The 15,869-nt window shown below is 36.1% G+C and overlaps 1 protein-coding gene across 3 annotated transcripts in view; it reads left to right on the forward strand.

Annotated features, from left to right (window-relative positions):
- The window catches only part of LOC149551697 (C4-beta,C20-epoxidase-like), a 60,365-nt gene extending 45,085 nt beyond the window's left edge, over positions 1-15,280 (forward strand). For 2 of the 3 annotated variants that reach the window (XM_089789729.1, XM_089789730.1), the window contains 2 exons: positions 14,555-14,882; positions 14,965-15,280. In XM_089789729.1, the coding sequence (XP_089645855.1) occupies positions 14,555-14,882; positions 14,965-15,189 (553 nt within the window). In that variant the 3' untranslated portion in view covers positions 15,190-15,280. The remainder of the gene's footprint in view (positions 1-14,554; positions 14,883-14,964) is intronic. The other variant, XM_089789732.1, reaches the window with a different exon arrangement.
- Positions 15,281-15,869: the final 589 nt, after the last annotated feature.

Raw genomic sequence — 15,869 nt, forward strand, 5'->3', positions numbered from 1 at the left:
ATAGAAAATCATGATCACAACAGCTCTCTATTGGCAACCGAAGTATCACTGATAATCAAAAGTATCCATTGATTCTCAATAACCAAAATATATCTCAATCATACTGATCGAAGACTCCAAAATGGTTAAGTCAAAACATGTCACAACATGACATCATCAAGAATAAATCCACATTTCAATCCCATCATGGCGACTAGAAAATAACCAAGGATAACTGATCGATGAACCAAAAAAAATGGTTAAGTGAAGTGTCTCATACATAAGAATCTCAACTATAACAATCAATAATTACAAACATTACATAGAGCATTCCATCACATAACCATGGTTGGGTTTATAAAGATCGAGATTAAAACATCATCATGACATCACAATCACATCACCCCCAAGCCTTTGGTAGACGTCCTATAATTGGTCAACACTAGTCAACCCAAAACCCAAAACAATAGCATAAAGAATACACAATGTAAACACATGTTTTGGTGTTGCTAAATTTACAAACTTTAATTTAAATGTAGAGGTCTCAGTATATGTTTCCAAGTTTGGAGAATAAATGGAGGAACATTTTGTACGTTTTTCCTAACACATGTATTGTTTTGGATGGATAAATTTTTTCCTTAATAGGTCTGAAATCTATTTTCCAATTATAATATATGTTTGAAAATGTTCCCTGCCAAACTACCAATTAAATTTCATATACTTTATTTAATAATTTAAAACAATTAATTAAATCTTAATAGTTGAATATTATACAAGAGTTCACCATTATAAAAATGAACCTTTGATATAAACCATTTATCAATTATATAATAATTTAAATTTATTAATAACATATTTACATATTACATACATACATACATACATAAATACATACATACATAGATACATACATACATACATACATACATACATACATACATACATACATACATACATACATACATATATATATATATATATATAAATATATAAATTATTATTAATTTTGCATTTTATAAAAATCGAATTACAATAATTTCGATTGATACAATATAACATATGGAAATTTAATAACAATGAAAATCGATTTCATATGAAACGACTGTTATACCAACACACATATATAAGTATGTACCATCGGCGGTACGCAGGACCCTGCGGTCACAGGGCCTGCGACGTCAGTGGGTACTATGTACCCCTGCCATCACAATACCTATGACAACAGGTACACTGCGACCGCAGTGGGTAAGGGGGCACAGATCTTGTCCCCCCCCACTTTTGCATATTATTATTATTATTTTTTTAAAAATTGCATAAGCGATTCATTCACCATTTAATATATGCGAATTCGATTTTTATCAAGTTTTTCTTGAATAACGTTTTTAAAACGTATTCAATCAATCATGGTACAATATCATTCAATTTTTAATTTAATAAATATATATGTATATATATACATATATATATATATATAAAGGTATATATGTATATATATGGGAGGAGAATGGCGACTGCTGCGAGTTTTGTAGGCGCGAGGGCCTGTGTGCCCTAGGCACAGTGTGGACATCTGTTGGTGGTGGCGTTCGCGCAGCGTTTTGGCCGCAGGGGTGGACTGTGCAGGCGGCGCCATTTTGGATTAAAGGGTGGGTTTGATTGCTCGGGCAGTGGTGAGACCGGCAGGGGCAGGCCTGCGTCCGTTGCTTCCTTATTCTGGGGCAGCCAGTGTGGGGCATACAGTTGGGGCTGGGCTTTGTGGCTTCTTTTATTGATTGGGGTTTGGATTTTGGTCCTTGCTCATGGGGCAATCAGAGGTCCCATCTCAGATTTTCTCTGAGGATTTGGTGATGGCTGAGTCCTCTCCTTTTTTGTGGGGAGGGCCTGCAGGTAAGGGTTTCAATACTTCATTTGGGATGCATGCATCATCATCGAAAGATTCTATCCGTATCAAGAAGAAGAATGGATGTTTGGAGCACTCTGATGATCGACCGGTGTTAATCATTCAACCAAAATAGATTTCAGAGGATGTGGAGTATTGGGGCAAGCATGTGCTCATTTGTAAGTTTTTGGGTCTCTGGCTCTCCCTTCCTGTTTTGGAATCGTGGGCGCATCGGATATGGAAATTCTTCTAGCGGCCAACAACTATTTTTTGGTCATTTTTTCAAGTATGTTAGACAGGAACAAGGTCTTTGAGGGGGGCCCATATTTCTTTAACCAGGTTGGGCTTTTCCTCAAACACTGGCACATTGGATTTAACTCCACTGAGGAGATATCGTCTCGGGTCCCTGTGTGGGTTAGGCTTCCTCGATTGCCTCTAGAATTTTGGAGAGAGGAAATCCTTCATTCGATATCGCTTCTGCTGTGGAAATTGGTTGGGTCGGCCACACTAACCCAAGATCGAAAAGTAATTTCATATGCTCGAATTTGTGTGGAAGTGGATCTGAATAATCCACTTCCTAACTCTATGGAAATCTATATGGGCACTTCTTCATGGGTTCAACAGTTGGACTACGAGACTTTACCCTTTAGATGCAGGATTTGTTGTGAGTATGGGCACCTACAACGCAAATGCCCCAGGTATAAATCTTCTCAGTCAGCTATGGCCGTGGTTTTGTCTCCTAAGGAAGACAAGGGTAAGGCCCAGATGCCAAATGGTCCCTCTGCGGATAAGGAAGGTTTTATCCCAGTTAAGCCGCGTAATAAAGGAAAGGGGCAGAAGAGAGCTTAGACGAATAGACAAAATGATGGTACTTTTAATAGGTTTAATGTTCTAGAGAATTTGATTCAAGAGGAAGGAATCCCTATGGAGGTACCTCCGGGTGATGGGTCCTTGTCTGCTCCCCAGCTAGTTGGATTAGATGGAGTGGTTCAGGAGATTAGTTGTGATATTTCAGGAGGGTCGCATCCTGGTGAAGCTCCAGGTATCGCAAGTGCAAATCTTCCCAGCAAGAAAGGGGTGTTTGATAATACAAAAGGCGCTAAAATTGCTTCCACTTTAGGTTTACAATAGAAGCCTTTTAAAAAGGGGACCACAGAGAAGTCTGCTAAGAGTGGAAGGAAGACGGATCAAGAGAAGGTCAAGATGATGGGCGAGACTTTGGTTGAGGTAGGGTTAGTGATGCCCATTGACTCTCATTTCTCTCAGTCCTCTAAATGATTATTCTATCTTGGGATGTGAGGGGGTTGAGCAGCATCCCTAGACAAAAGGCTATTCGTAGATTGATAGAGTCTCATTCTCCAGATGTTTTGTTCATTCAGGAAACTAAGCTTTCAGTTGATGAATTGAATAACTGTGGACCAAAGATTTGGCCCCAAGGTTGCTGGCAGGGAGTAAGTGCTCATGGGAACTCGGGGGGCCTTGCTTGTCTTTGGAATCCTACGAAGGTGACTCCTTTGTGGTGGATTGCAAGTAGGTCTTCTATCTCCTTCTTGGCTTCTCATTTTGAGACAGGTGAAAGGTGCTTATTTTCTAATATTTATGCTCCTAGTGACTTGGTTGGTAAATCTCATATGTGGTCTCATATTATGTTTGTCCGTTCTTTGGACCCCTTTCTTCCATGGATTGTGGCTGGAGATTTTAATGCTATTATGAGTCTAGAGGAGAAGAGGGGCGGACATTCCCATTTGGGTCCTTCTTCCAAAATGCTTAGCGATAATATTGGTTCTTTGAATCTTATTGATGTTAAACTCAGCTCTGGTATATTCACCTAAAACAACAGAAGGAATGGGACGAAGGCTATCTCTGAAAGGCTCGATAGATTCCTAGTATCCTGCTATTAGATGCATAGTAGATGGACTACCAATTCAGAAATTCTTGATTGGAGAGGCTCTGATCACTAGCCTATTAGGCTCTCTGTCACCCCTTTCAAGACCTCCAAGAATCCCTCTTTCAAGTTTTAGCTGATGTGGTTGAGGGATCACTCCCTACAGGAGCTTATGATTGCTTGGTGGTATGAGGGTAAGCCTTCACATGGAACTTCTATGTACACCTTCGAGAAGAGACTTCAGCATGTTAAGTTCAGGTTGAAGAAGTGGAACAAACAGTGTTTTGGAAACCTGCAAGAGCAGTTGAGTGATGCTTAAGCTAGGTTGAATAATGTCACTTGCCAAATCAGGGACCTAGGCATGACTCCAGATTTGATGTCTCAAGAATCCTTAGCTATGAAGGAAGTTGAAGAATGGGAGCTTTGGGAGGAAATATTTTGGAAACAAAAGTCTCGGGTAGACTGGTTGCAGGAGGGAGATAGAAACACTACTTTCTTCCACAACACCGTCAAGGCCCACAGGTTTGGGAATTCTATTACTTCTCTAGTCTCTACTTTTGGTGATCAGATATGTTCCAAGGAGGCGATTGCTTCAGAGGCCATTAGATACTTTTCTCAACTCTTCTTTAGGGAAGATCCTGCTTCCTTGGAAGAGACTAGGTCTATTTTAGACTGCATTCCTCATCTTGTTTCCAGCAGTATGAACAGAGATCTTTTAAAACCTATTATGATTGAGGAATTGGAGAAAGTGGTTTTTGGTATGCCAAAAGGTAAAGCCTTAGGCCCAGATGGGTTTCCCATTGAATTTTTCCAAGAGTTTTGGGAGATTATTAAATTTGATCTTCTAGATGTGGTCCAGGAGTCATATCAAAATAAACAAATGCTCAGGTCTATGAATGCTACTTTTTTGGCTCTCATTCCCAAGATTGATGGCGTTAACAGGTTGGACCAGTTCAGACCCATTGCTCTATGTAATGTCACGTACAAAATCATCACCAAATTAATTGCTGAAAGGCTCAAGCCTTTCCTTACCACTCTAATTTTTGAGGAACAAGGAGGTTTTGTCAGTGGGAGACAGATTCTTGATGGGGTGGTGATTGCTACAGAAGCTATTCATTCTATGGCCTCGTCCAAGGAAAAGGCTATGTTTATTAAGCTGGACTTAGCTAAAGCGTATGATCGAGTTAGTTGGGAATTTTTGGGTTGTGTGCTTCTAGCTTTTGGATTTACTATAGAATGGGTGGATTGGGTTCTCAGCTATGTGTCTTCCCCATCCTTTTCGGTTCTTATCAATGGAGAACCTACTGACCTTTTCTCTGCTTCTCGAGGACTTCGCCAGGGGGATCCTATCTCTCCCTATCTATTTATTATTATGGCAGAAGGCTTAGGTAGATTTATAAAATCTCAAGCACAGCTAGGACTTATTCAAGGGTGGAAGTGGGGTAATGATATTCCTTCATACACGCACCTCCAATTTGTGGATGATACTGGCCTGATGGGCTTGGCTACTGCCAACGAGGCAAGGAACTTTAGAAAGATTTTGGATATTTATTTAAAAGCTTCTGGACAGAAAATTAATGAAGGGAAATCTTCTATTTATTTCTTTAATACTCCTCAGACGATTCAACTCAGGATCGCTAGAATTCTTAGGTTTCAAGTTGGATCCCTCCCTTTGATCTATCTCGGAGTTCCTTTAGCTTTGGGGACTCAATGAAAAGAGTATTGGCAATGTTTTGTTGACAAATTTCATAGTAGAGTGAGGCATTGGACACATAGGTGGCTCTCATCAGCTGGGAGGGTTACCCTGCTCAAGACTGTGATTCAGGCCCTCCCTATTTACAGGTGCTTAGTGCAAACCCCTCCCGTGGGTGTTATGAAAGATTTTGATGCTTTGTCACGACAATTCCTTTGGTTAGGCAACCTTCAATCTTCTAAATGGAGCTTAGTCAACTGGGACACTGTTTGCTTGCCTAAGTTTGCTGGGGGTCTGGGCCTTTAATGTATGGCTCTCGGTGTCAAAGCTCTTGCTGCAAAGTTATACTGGAGATGGTGCAAGAATCAAGATTGGGATTGGGCCAAGATTCTGACCCATAAGTATTTCCCAGGAGTGGAGGTTCAGGATATTCCCAGACTTGAGCTTGATGGTAAGGGGTCCTTTATTTGGGACACCCTTAAAAGGGGTGCTCCTTTAATTAAGGATGGTCTTTTCTGGATCTGTAATGAGGGGTCAAGTGTGTTATTTTGGTAGGATTCTTGGGATGGCCACCCTCCTATTCTCTCCAGTTTTCCCCACCTTCGGCCTCTGTATCAAGTTTTTTCTTCTACAGGTTAGACCACAGTTGCTCACTTCAAGGCTGTCCAGAGGCATAGTTTGATGGAGGTGGTTAGCTGGAAGGATCCACAGCTCTGGCCCACAGGGGGCTCCTCAGAGAATCGGGCTGAACTGGCACATATTCTCTTCTCTAGGCTTTGTAGCTCTTCTAAAGACAAAGACATCTTGGCGTGGAGACCTTGCCCAAAAGGTAAGTTCAGCATGGCCCAGGGATATGCTCGGCTGGATAGGCAATGTAATGTTATTCAGGAGGTTCCCTGGTGGAGGCAGGTCTGGAATAAATTTTCTTGGCCGAAATGTAATTTTTTTCTTTGGTTGGTTGCACAAAATAAGTGTCTTACTTGGGATAATCTCCAGCGAAGAGGATTTCAGGGACCCTCTTTCTGTCCCCTATGCTTGTTGGATGGGGAAGATGCTTCTCATGTGTTTTTCTTATGTCCTCTCTCTAGGGAGATCTGGCATAAGTGGTGGGAGGCATGGTGCCATAGATGTATTCATGTCGTATCTCTTATTCAATTTTGGGCCAGCCTTGGCAGACCCCCTACGAAAACTTCGTTCCTTCAAGTGGCCTAGGCTATTGGACCTTCTTTCATTCTATGAAATCTTTGGTTGGAGCGTAACCGTCAAATTTTTTGTAATTCCAGCTTGGGAGCCACTAAACTATGGCAGTTGATCCTATCCAGGCTTCAAGAGACTATCTTTGCTAAATGTGATATGTTAGAGCCGGTGGATCCTGGGGATTCTTGTATTATTAGAAATTTGGGATTAGTGGATAAAGGATTTGAAGCTAGTAGAAGTAAGAGATATCAGCCATGAAAGAGGAAGGTCTGTAGAGTGGGGAGATGGAGCCCTCCTCCTGCGACAGTCCTAAAGATTAACACTAATGGCTCCTCCCGTGGGAACCCTGGACAGGCTGGAGTGGGGGGGATTGGGAGAGATGCAGATGGTAATGCTATTTTCATTTTCTCTATTCACAAAGGAGTTCATTCCAATAACGTGATGGAGGCTTTGGCCATTAAAGTGGCTATGGAGTGGGCTTGCTCTCTTGGATGGAGGAGAATGGTGTTTGATTCTGACTCTCAGATAGTTGTGGATATGATTAATAACCGAAGAGTGGATGAATCTAGCTGGCAAATTGCATCTATTGTTAGAGAGATTCTCCACTTGAGTAGCTTTGTGGATGGGATCCTTTTCTGTCATATTCCTAGGGAATGGAATGGAGTGGCTGATGTTCTGGCAAAATGGGCATCAGAGAAGGGTGCTGGTTGGGATATTTCTGATAGAGATGATCTTCCTGCTGATCTTAGTGGGATCTTCAAGCAATTAGTGGATAAGGATAGATCGTAACTGTGTTGGGTTGGTGATTTGGTTGTTGGGCCTGAGGCCTCCTGTAATCCGGATTTAATCGAATAAATTTTTACCCCTTTTAAAAAAAAAATAAAAAAAAATGTAGATATATATATATATACACGCAGAGAGTTTTTTTTTCAAATATCACAACATATATACATACATACATACATACATACATACATACATACATATGTGTAAGCAGATTCAAAAATAAATAAGAAATTCTAATTTTTAGAATTTTCCTATAAACCTTTGATCTCAGATTTATTCAATAATTTATCTAATGGCTTGGCTACAATTTAAACCCTAGCCCCGTGTTCTTTCCAGATCTATGCATATAAGATTCTCAAATAAATTTAACTACCCATATTGAGAATGCATACAATTAAAATAGGAAAAATCTTCAGAAGACATATGGAAGACACGAAGAAGACAGGGAATGCAAGATGCAGAAATAGCATAAGTAAAATCACAAGAATCTACTCGGATTCTGATGCTAATTCGCTCTTCCTCAGAAAACCCGCAGAGCAAGCTCCTCCCTTCTTCAGAGTTCTCGAGTCCTCCAATGCTCCAAATGCTCTCCAAATGCTATGTCCAAGCTTCTAGGAATGCCTGAATATAAAGAGCTCTCAGAAAACACCTAGAATGTCTCTAGAAACAGCTAGAAGGTGTCACCAACTAAGCATGTGTCTTTTCCAACCTTCTAGATGAGTCATAGGGTTGTATACACCATGTGCTTAATTGATGCACTAACCCCCGTGTTGTTGACATATTAGAAATAGAAAGGTGCGTTAACTCCTATGCAAGCTTATAACTCTAATTTACTTTTTATATAATTTCTATTTAAATTTTTATAACTTTTATTATTATTACTTATTTATTACTTTATTATTATTTTATAATTATTATTAATTTTAATTTCTAATTTTCTTTTATTTAATTTTTGATTAATCCTCATTTAATTAATTATAATCAAAATATCAAACATCATGATATTTTATATTAATTTTCTCAAATAATTAATTTATTAATTAAATCTATTTATTAAGACTTAATTAATAAAAAATTTACCATAGACTTGCAAGATAAAATATGAAAACCCATCATAGAGAAATTCACACAAAATTAGTCTAAAGGGTTAAAAATCACGAAATATGTCATCCGACACATTCGGTGGGTAACATATCTAGATACTTGTCCTTCCTCACTAGGACAATTGGTTTAAGGGTTTGGGATTTGGACTTGAGAATTTATCTCCCTTCTCTTATCATTGAGATAGTATAATAGGGTATGCTCATCCTAGCAATTTAGGGAAGTCAATACCCGGTACCTGCAGCCTGCAAAAAAACCATGCATGTGCATACAATATATATAATGCTAAGCTAAACAGGCAATGAAAGGAAGTGGTGCATCGTGTAGATCCTGACTAAGCAGGTGACTACGACTCCCTTCCTTAACCATATCAGAAATGCCATACAATAAGAAAACACGCACACCATACACATGCAAGTATGGGGTAAGTATCCATAATAAAGCACATGAGATAATAAACCATCTAACTAATCATCAACAATAACTGAAAGCAATGTAATGATCATCATGCATACATGAAATGTAAATTCTAAATGATCTCATCATATATCAACTGAATCCATAACATAATGTATGATAGTCTCAAAACAATACCACTAATCCATCAACATAAAGCTAGTCTAACATAGTTTGATAATAACAACAACAATGTCCAGCAAAGATGTGAAAGAGGGTAGGCACTACAGGTTGCATTGTTGAAATTGTATTTTGTTGGATCAAACTTGGGGGTCCAATCTAATTGAAGAAAACTAAAAACTTGTAAAGGGAGGTTCTCCAAAAAAAAATTCATCATTCAAGGAGGAATTGATGTGCTTGATTTAAAAAAAAAATTCAATAAAGTTTTAACATTTAGTCTAAGGTTGAATACTTATAGCCATTAGTCCGAGGTTTTCTAGTCTATAGAATCTCATTGCACTATTGACAAAGAGAGCACAATCCTGCAAGAATTATACTACTAGAGTGGTGATCTATCATGATAGAACAAACACTTTTCTTTTGTTCAATTTTGATTGGAATAATCATTATTTCTTCCCCTCTTAGGGGTTTCCTTGTACTAAAACCCTATATTCCAATTCAACTTTATTATGAAGTTTTTCTATTGCTTCCATAGAAAAGGGATCTCATTTTAAACTTTATTTTCTTAGTCTTCCATTGTCAAGTGGATTCACATTAGCACTCATGAACAAAGAAAGGGTGTTAGTCGATGCCTTTTGTCACCTATCAATGTTCACCTTCCTCCATAAGTAGTATAATTTCCTCAATCACACCTACACATAATTGCTCTTGTGGTTACTCCTCACCATTTTATTGTAGGTTTTCTTATTATTTTGTGTTGATGAAATTTTTTACACCATTTATTCTTTATAAAATTTTATTCCATTTTCATGTTGGAATTCATGTAAGCTTGTTTAGAAAAATTCCATTTTTTTATAAAATATCAAAAGAAAATTTAAATATGAATTAATTTTAAGCACATCCGAACTTATGTTACGTGTTTCTTTGGGAAACTTGGTCAAGCCTCATGATTAAGAAGAAATAATTAATATTTTTATATTTTATATTAATAATTATTAAAATTAAAAAAATTATAAAATACAATACACATTTTATTTTTGTAAATCAATAATAAAGGTCACATAATTGTAAAATTACATATCCAAACTACATTTAATCTTTCAAAACATGAAGAAATTTTGTTTATAGGCACAAATTAATTTAAACAAATTGAATTTGATTTATGCCTACAAGGTTTCTATTTGAAAGGGTTTGATATAACCCCCTTCTACTAAATTCTCATAGATTAGACCTATCTAATGTTAAAATTTTAATTTAAAAGAAAAATTCTAAGAAAAAATTAAGATGTCACACAAGTGAGACACATTAGTATGTTTTTCAAATACTAAGTAGCCAAAACAAGGGGGTTGGCCCTTACAAAACAAGCTAGAAGACTACCAACAAATTACCATCCAAAAAAAGATCACCCCTAACATAGCTTAACACACCAAAAATAACATACAAAAGAGCATAAAAATACCAGGCATCCTACTAAGATAACCTATAACCACATTGCTTAAAAGTAGAGAGTTTTTAGACAAAGGAAATATTGACTTAAAATTGACCAAGTTTGAGATCCACCAAAAAAACTAGAAAAAAATAACCAAAAAAGAGTAAGGCACTAATTAGGCTTTCCATCAGCTTTCCCTTTGAGAAGGATATTCACCCAGTCTTCCACCAGGAACTTGAACAACAACTTGGAGTCCTCCTAATTTAGATCCTCATCCTAGTTGTCGTTCACCAAATGTAGGGTAGTAGCTGCCACATGGGTCACCTTGATGGTGAACTTTGACAAAAGACTGAACCTTTCCTCCAGGACCTACATTTCTCCCTTAGCTCCTTTACCCTCAATTTTAGAGACTCCACAATTTCCTCTAGATTACCACCTGACTTTCCCTTCTCCATGTCCACTTTGTTTATCTTTTACCTTTATGAATCAGACAAGCTAGGAAGGACATCATAGTAGGAGAGGGGGCCTTATCCACTGTCTCTGGGAACTAATCTTGCATGAGGTGCACCATATTTATCATAAGTGACAGAGATGTGAGTCACCTCCTTACTCTCCTTTTCCTCCTCTCTCGAACCAAACACAGAGGAATTTGAAATTTCCACTCCATATCCATATTGTCTACCTTTTCTGCTTTGTAATTCATCGTCTTCTATTTCATCCTTTGCTTGGGGGGGGGGGGGGGGGGGCATTTCATCAGTTTCTCACTCATTCTCCTCCTATAAGGTTGTGGTTCTCAGTTTTCTTTTAGCATTCATTTTTTCCAGTCTTCTAGACCTTATTATACTTACTCTAACCTCCTCTTCCAAATCCCACTAGGTCCTTCTCCTTCCCTTTCTCCAGTTTCACCCTTTTCCCAGGTGGGGTCTTCTTTCTCTCCTTCGATGACCTGCTAGGAGAGGGTTGGGGGGTAGGGGCCCTAGGGCCAATAATTCTCAGAGGGACATGATGAGGGTAGGGGTTATGAAAAGTAGGGATATCAACCTCAACAATTCTAGGTGGTAATAAGGCCAAATGAAAATGGTATAGGTAGAACATCAAACCTTGGTGAAGGATAGTATAATTAGCACCCTTTTTCATTTTTTCCTTCACATCCAAAACAGTGTCAGCTAACTCATGCAACAAAAAGAGAGGAATGGGAGGGCTATTCCAATGTTTGAAATGATTTAGGAGGGGAAAATGGTAATAATATCACACTTCATACCTCACTTCGAGAGTGATATACTTCATTAACACTAGACACACCTCATTCTAGGGCTTTTGAAGCTTTTCCCTTAGAAACCCTCTATGGTGGTAGATGAGCTCTTCTCCTTGCTGAAAAAAGTAGCTCAAGCTAGCCTTGTTTGCAACCCTTGTCACATTCTTCCATTTCCTACCCTTCAATTCAAGGCCTATCACCATAGCAATAACTTCCTCAGACACTTGGAACATGATACCATTCACCGTCACCCTTTTGTCCTTGCAAGAATTCACAAATTGAAGTGAACATATCTTGTCATAACCATTCATTGCCTCCAAGAATAGGACCAGTTCCCCTCCTTTAACATGTATCAAGTAAGGAGTTTTTGAGTACTATCCTCAATCATCAACAATTCAATTCGCAACAAGTGTCCCCCCATTTCAATATTCTTCACAACACTTCTCACACCCTTCAGAATTCTAGGCTAGGGATGAATTTTGAAATCACAGTCACAGTTATGCAAAAATAGAAGTTGCACAAAATAATACCCATAAATGCCTTTAATGTCATGGATACCCATGTCATTTCTTGATTTTGTTACCATGTGCCAACTGCCACTACCCTTATTCCACTCTATCTCATCATCAACAAGACACTAATGCCATTAGAAATTTGATTTATTACTCGATGTCTAGTACAAATTCATAATAAGGGAAATCATAAAAAATACACTCAAATTGTACTTCAATTTTCTTTCCCTCTTGAACCTCATGTCTTTATTATTGGGAGTACCCTTTCTAGAACTTCTCGCCATCTTTCTATGTTGACCCAACCCCATCAGTCGATTCAACACTGAGTTGTCACTATAATCAATATATCTATTCTACATAGACCCAATCATGGGTGGTTGTGTTTATTCATCAAAGGTATTACCAAATTTGGTAATGCCCCAATCTCTCTCTAGCAACCTAAGCCATGGATCCTCATACACATTAGTATATTTATTACAAAGTCATTGGAAATTAATTGTAATGCTAGGATACAATAAAACTATCTAGACCTAAGAGACTAAATGAGTTTTTAGTATTTATTTTCTTGTGACACCATTCTAGGTTTACTCCATTATGTTTTCCTCACTAATGAGATCCTTCTTATTTCATCGCTCTCAGCTAATTACTTCCTAGTATTTTTAATGAAGACATCAACCCACTACTACTTCACACCAATCTTTTGAAAACACTTATTATTCTTAACAATCATCTCTTGATCCTCCAAAAATCTTCTTTCTAAACAACTTATACAAGCAATTCATTCATCGATCCTACTTTTTCATTGAAATTCTTCATCTATACCCAATAGGAATGGTAGAGAATCCTTGACTTTTACTAGGGCTTCATTCTATTTTTTTTCAAAAGCCCCCCTTGGCCAATCCAAATGAGTATATTGATCTTCTAATTTTTTTCTTGGTCTTCCACCATTGAGTGGAAGCACATTAGCACTTATGACCAAAGAAGGGGTGTCAATAGAGACCTATTTCCATCTGTGAATATTTACCTTGCTTCTTGAGTAGTCACTCATACATGCAAACCATTGCTTTGTCAAATACCCCTCACCATTTTAAAATAGATTTTCTAATATTTTTAAAATTTTAATGCCAAGTTTTATGCCACTTATTCTTCATGCCACTGACATGTTGGAATTCAAATTTAATCTTGTTAAACAATAATATTTGTTAGAAAGTTTCAAAAGAAAATTCAAATATGACTAAATTTCAAGAACATCCAAACTAATTTTGCATGATTATTTGGGAAGCTTGGTTAAATCTCGTGATTAATAAGAATTTAATTTTTTATTTCCATATTTTATATCAATAGAAAAAAAAATAATACACAATATAATTTTTGCAAATCAATAATAAGGGTTTAATAATTGTAAAACTACATATTCAAGCTACTTCATCTAATCTTTCAAACTTGCAACTTTATTCATAGGAATAGAGGAGATTAAACAATTGAGTTTCATTTAAGCATATGAGGGTTCTATATGAAGCGGTTTGATCTAACCCTCTTTTAGCAATCATCATAGACAAAAACTAATTTAAAAATTGATTTAGGGAAAAAAATCAAGATCTCACACAAGTGGGACACATATGTGTACTATTACAAAGTCATAACTATTATATTTAAAGACACTCTTTGTTTGATATGAAATTATATTGACATGGTAAAATATGAGAAATATATCTAGACCTAAGAGATTAAGTATATATATTTTGGTACTTTTCATCTTCTGACTTTATTTTAGGTATACTCTATACTTGTTTTTAGTTTTTTCTCAGAACTATGAAATTGGTCCAACTAAGAGTTTGACAACATGGCCCTCAAAATTTAACATATCTCTAATAAGTTTTATAAAAATTATCAGTTCTTGTAACATACAAATGTTAAAAAACTAAGGTGAACAAGTTTAGAATATAGGAATTAATGAGATCAAATTTTTGAATTATGAGATTAGTTATACACTTATTTAGGTGTCCTTAAAAATATTAGATTTATTTTTATTTTCTTATTTATTTGAACATATAATTTCACAATCTTGACTAATTAATCTATACTTTATTAAATACTTAAATTTATCTTTAGAAAAAATATATAAATAGGATTGAAAATAGTAATCTATATAGTAGTTAATCGTACATAAATAATATTATGATTTCTCACCTTCACTATAAAGATGTCATATGCTCTACCATGAATGGTCATAAATTAATTTTATCTTACGGTTGTGTATTGCAGTGAGAACTTAAGAACATATAGCTCCAAGTTAGCAAATCTTACCAATTCCTTGGTAAAATTGAGTCTTCAAGGTCTTGGCCTCAACAAACATTTCCAGATTGATTTTATAGATTGTGAGCATGTTCTTCGTCTCAATTATATCTCAGAGAGTGATAAATCAAGTGATGGAAATGCTATTCGTTTTAAGGAGCACACAGATTTGGGTGTGATGACAATTTTATACAATGACCAAGTAGGTGGTCTTGAAATACTTTCCAAACAAGGTGATTGGTTTAGCATAAAGCCTCTAGTAGGATCATTCATTGTGATCTTGGGTGATGCTCTAAAGGTAGAGAAATTTTAGAGTTTTTTAAAGCTAGTTTAATTTGATCTATTTCTATAAACGAGTGGTGATAATATTTTCGTTGCAGATATGGAGCAATGATAGATTTTGGAGTGTAGAGCATCGTGTAGTTTATAAAGGGAGGGACCCTCGACTTTCCATTGTTCTCTTCTGTAATTTTCCACAGGAAAAGGAGGTAAATGTTCCAAAGGAACTCATAGATGATCACCACCCTCTCCATTATAAATCTTTTCTCTTTAAAGACTATAGAAATGCAAAAGGCCAAGGAGCTCCACTCAACATTTTTTTATAGACTTAACTATATATTTCTATTGTCCTTATACAATTGAATAATTGGAACACAACCTAATTTTAATATTAAGTTTTTAAAAATATTTGCTTAATTCTCAGAATAAATAGCTCACATAAATAATATATATGTGCTATGAGCTAGTTAATTATATAAATGGATACTAAAATATATAATGAATTTTATTTATATTTCATAATTAATATTTATGCTTTTGTTATGAGTTGTCTATGATATTTTTATTCTTGATATTTTAGAAATAGTCTTTTTAAAGATGATTGTTTTTGTTAATTGAAATGTTATGATATTCTCTAAGTTCAAATTTAAAAATATTGTGAGCTCAATATATCTAATGTAGCAATTAATTTTTTGACATAAAAAATAATATACATAAATATACAACTATACATCCATCAAATTTAAATCTTAATTGAAATAATTTATTTTGAGTCTTTTAAAATTATTTGTGTAACAATTGTTTCTTTTAAAATTTATTTATTATTTACAATGTTTTAAAATGTTACCTTATGTGAATAAATTAAATGTTTTTTCTTGGATTAAATGCATGTTTAAAATAAAATAAAATAATGCTAACATTTAGAATTATTATATAAACAAAATATACTTTCTTAAAAAATATCAAATTATAGTATAAAAAACCTATTTGAAATTTATTTAAGAAA

This window comes from Cupressus sempervirens, chromosome 6 (assembly GCF_028749045.1).
Source record: "Cupressus sempervirens isolate cs-2001-9-10 chromosome 6, ASM2874904v1, whole genome shotgun sequence".
NCBI lineage: Eukaryota > Viridiplantae > Streptophyta > Pinopsida > Cupressales > Cupressaceae > Cupressus > Cupressus sempervirens.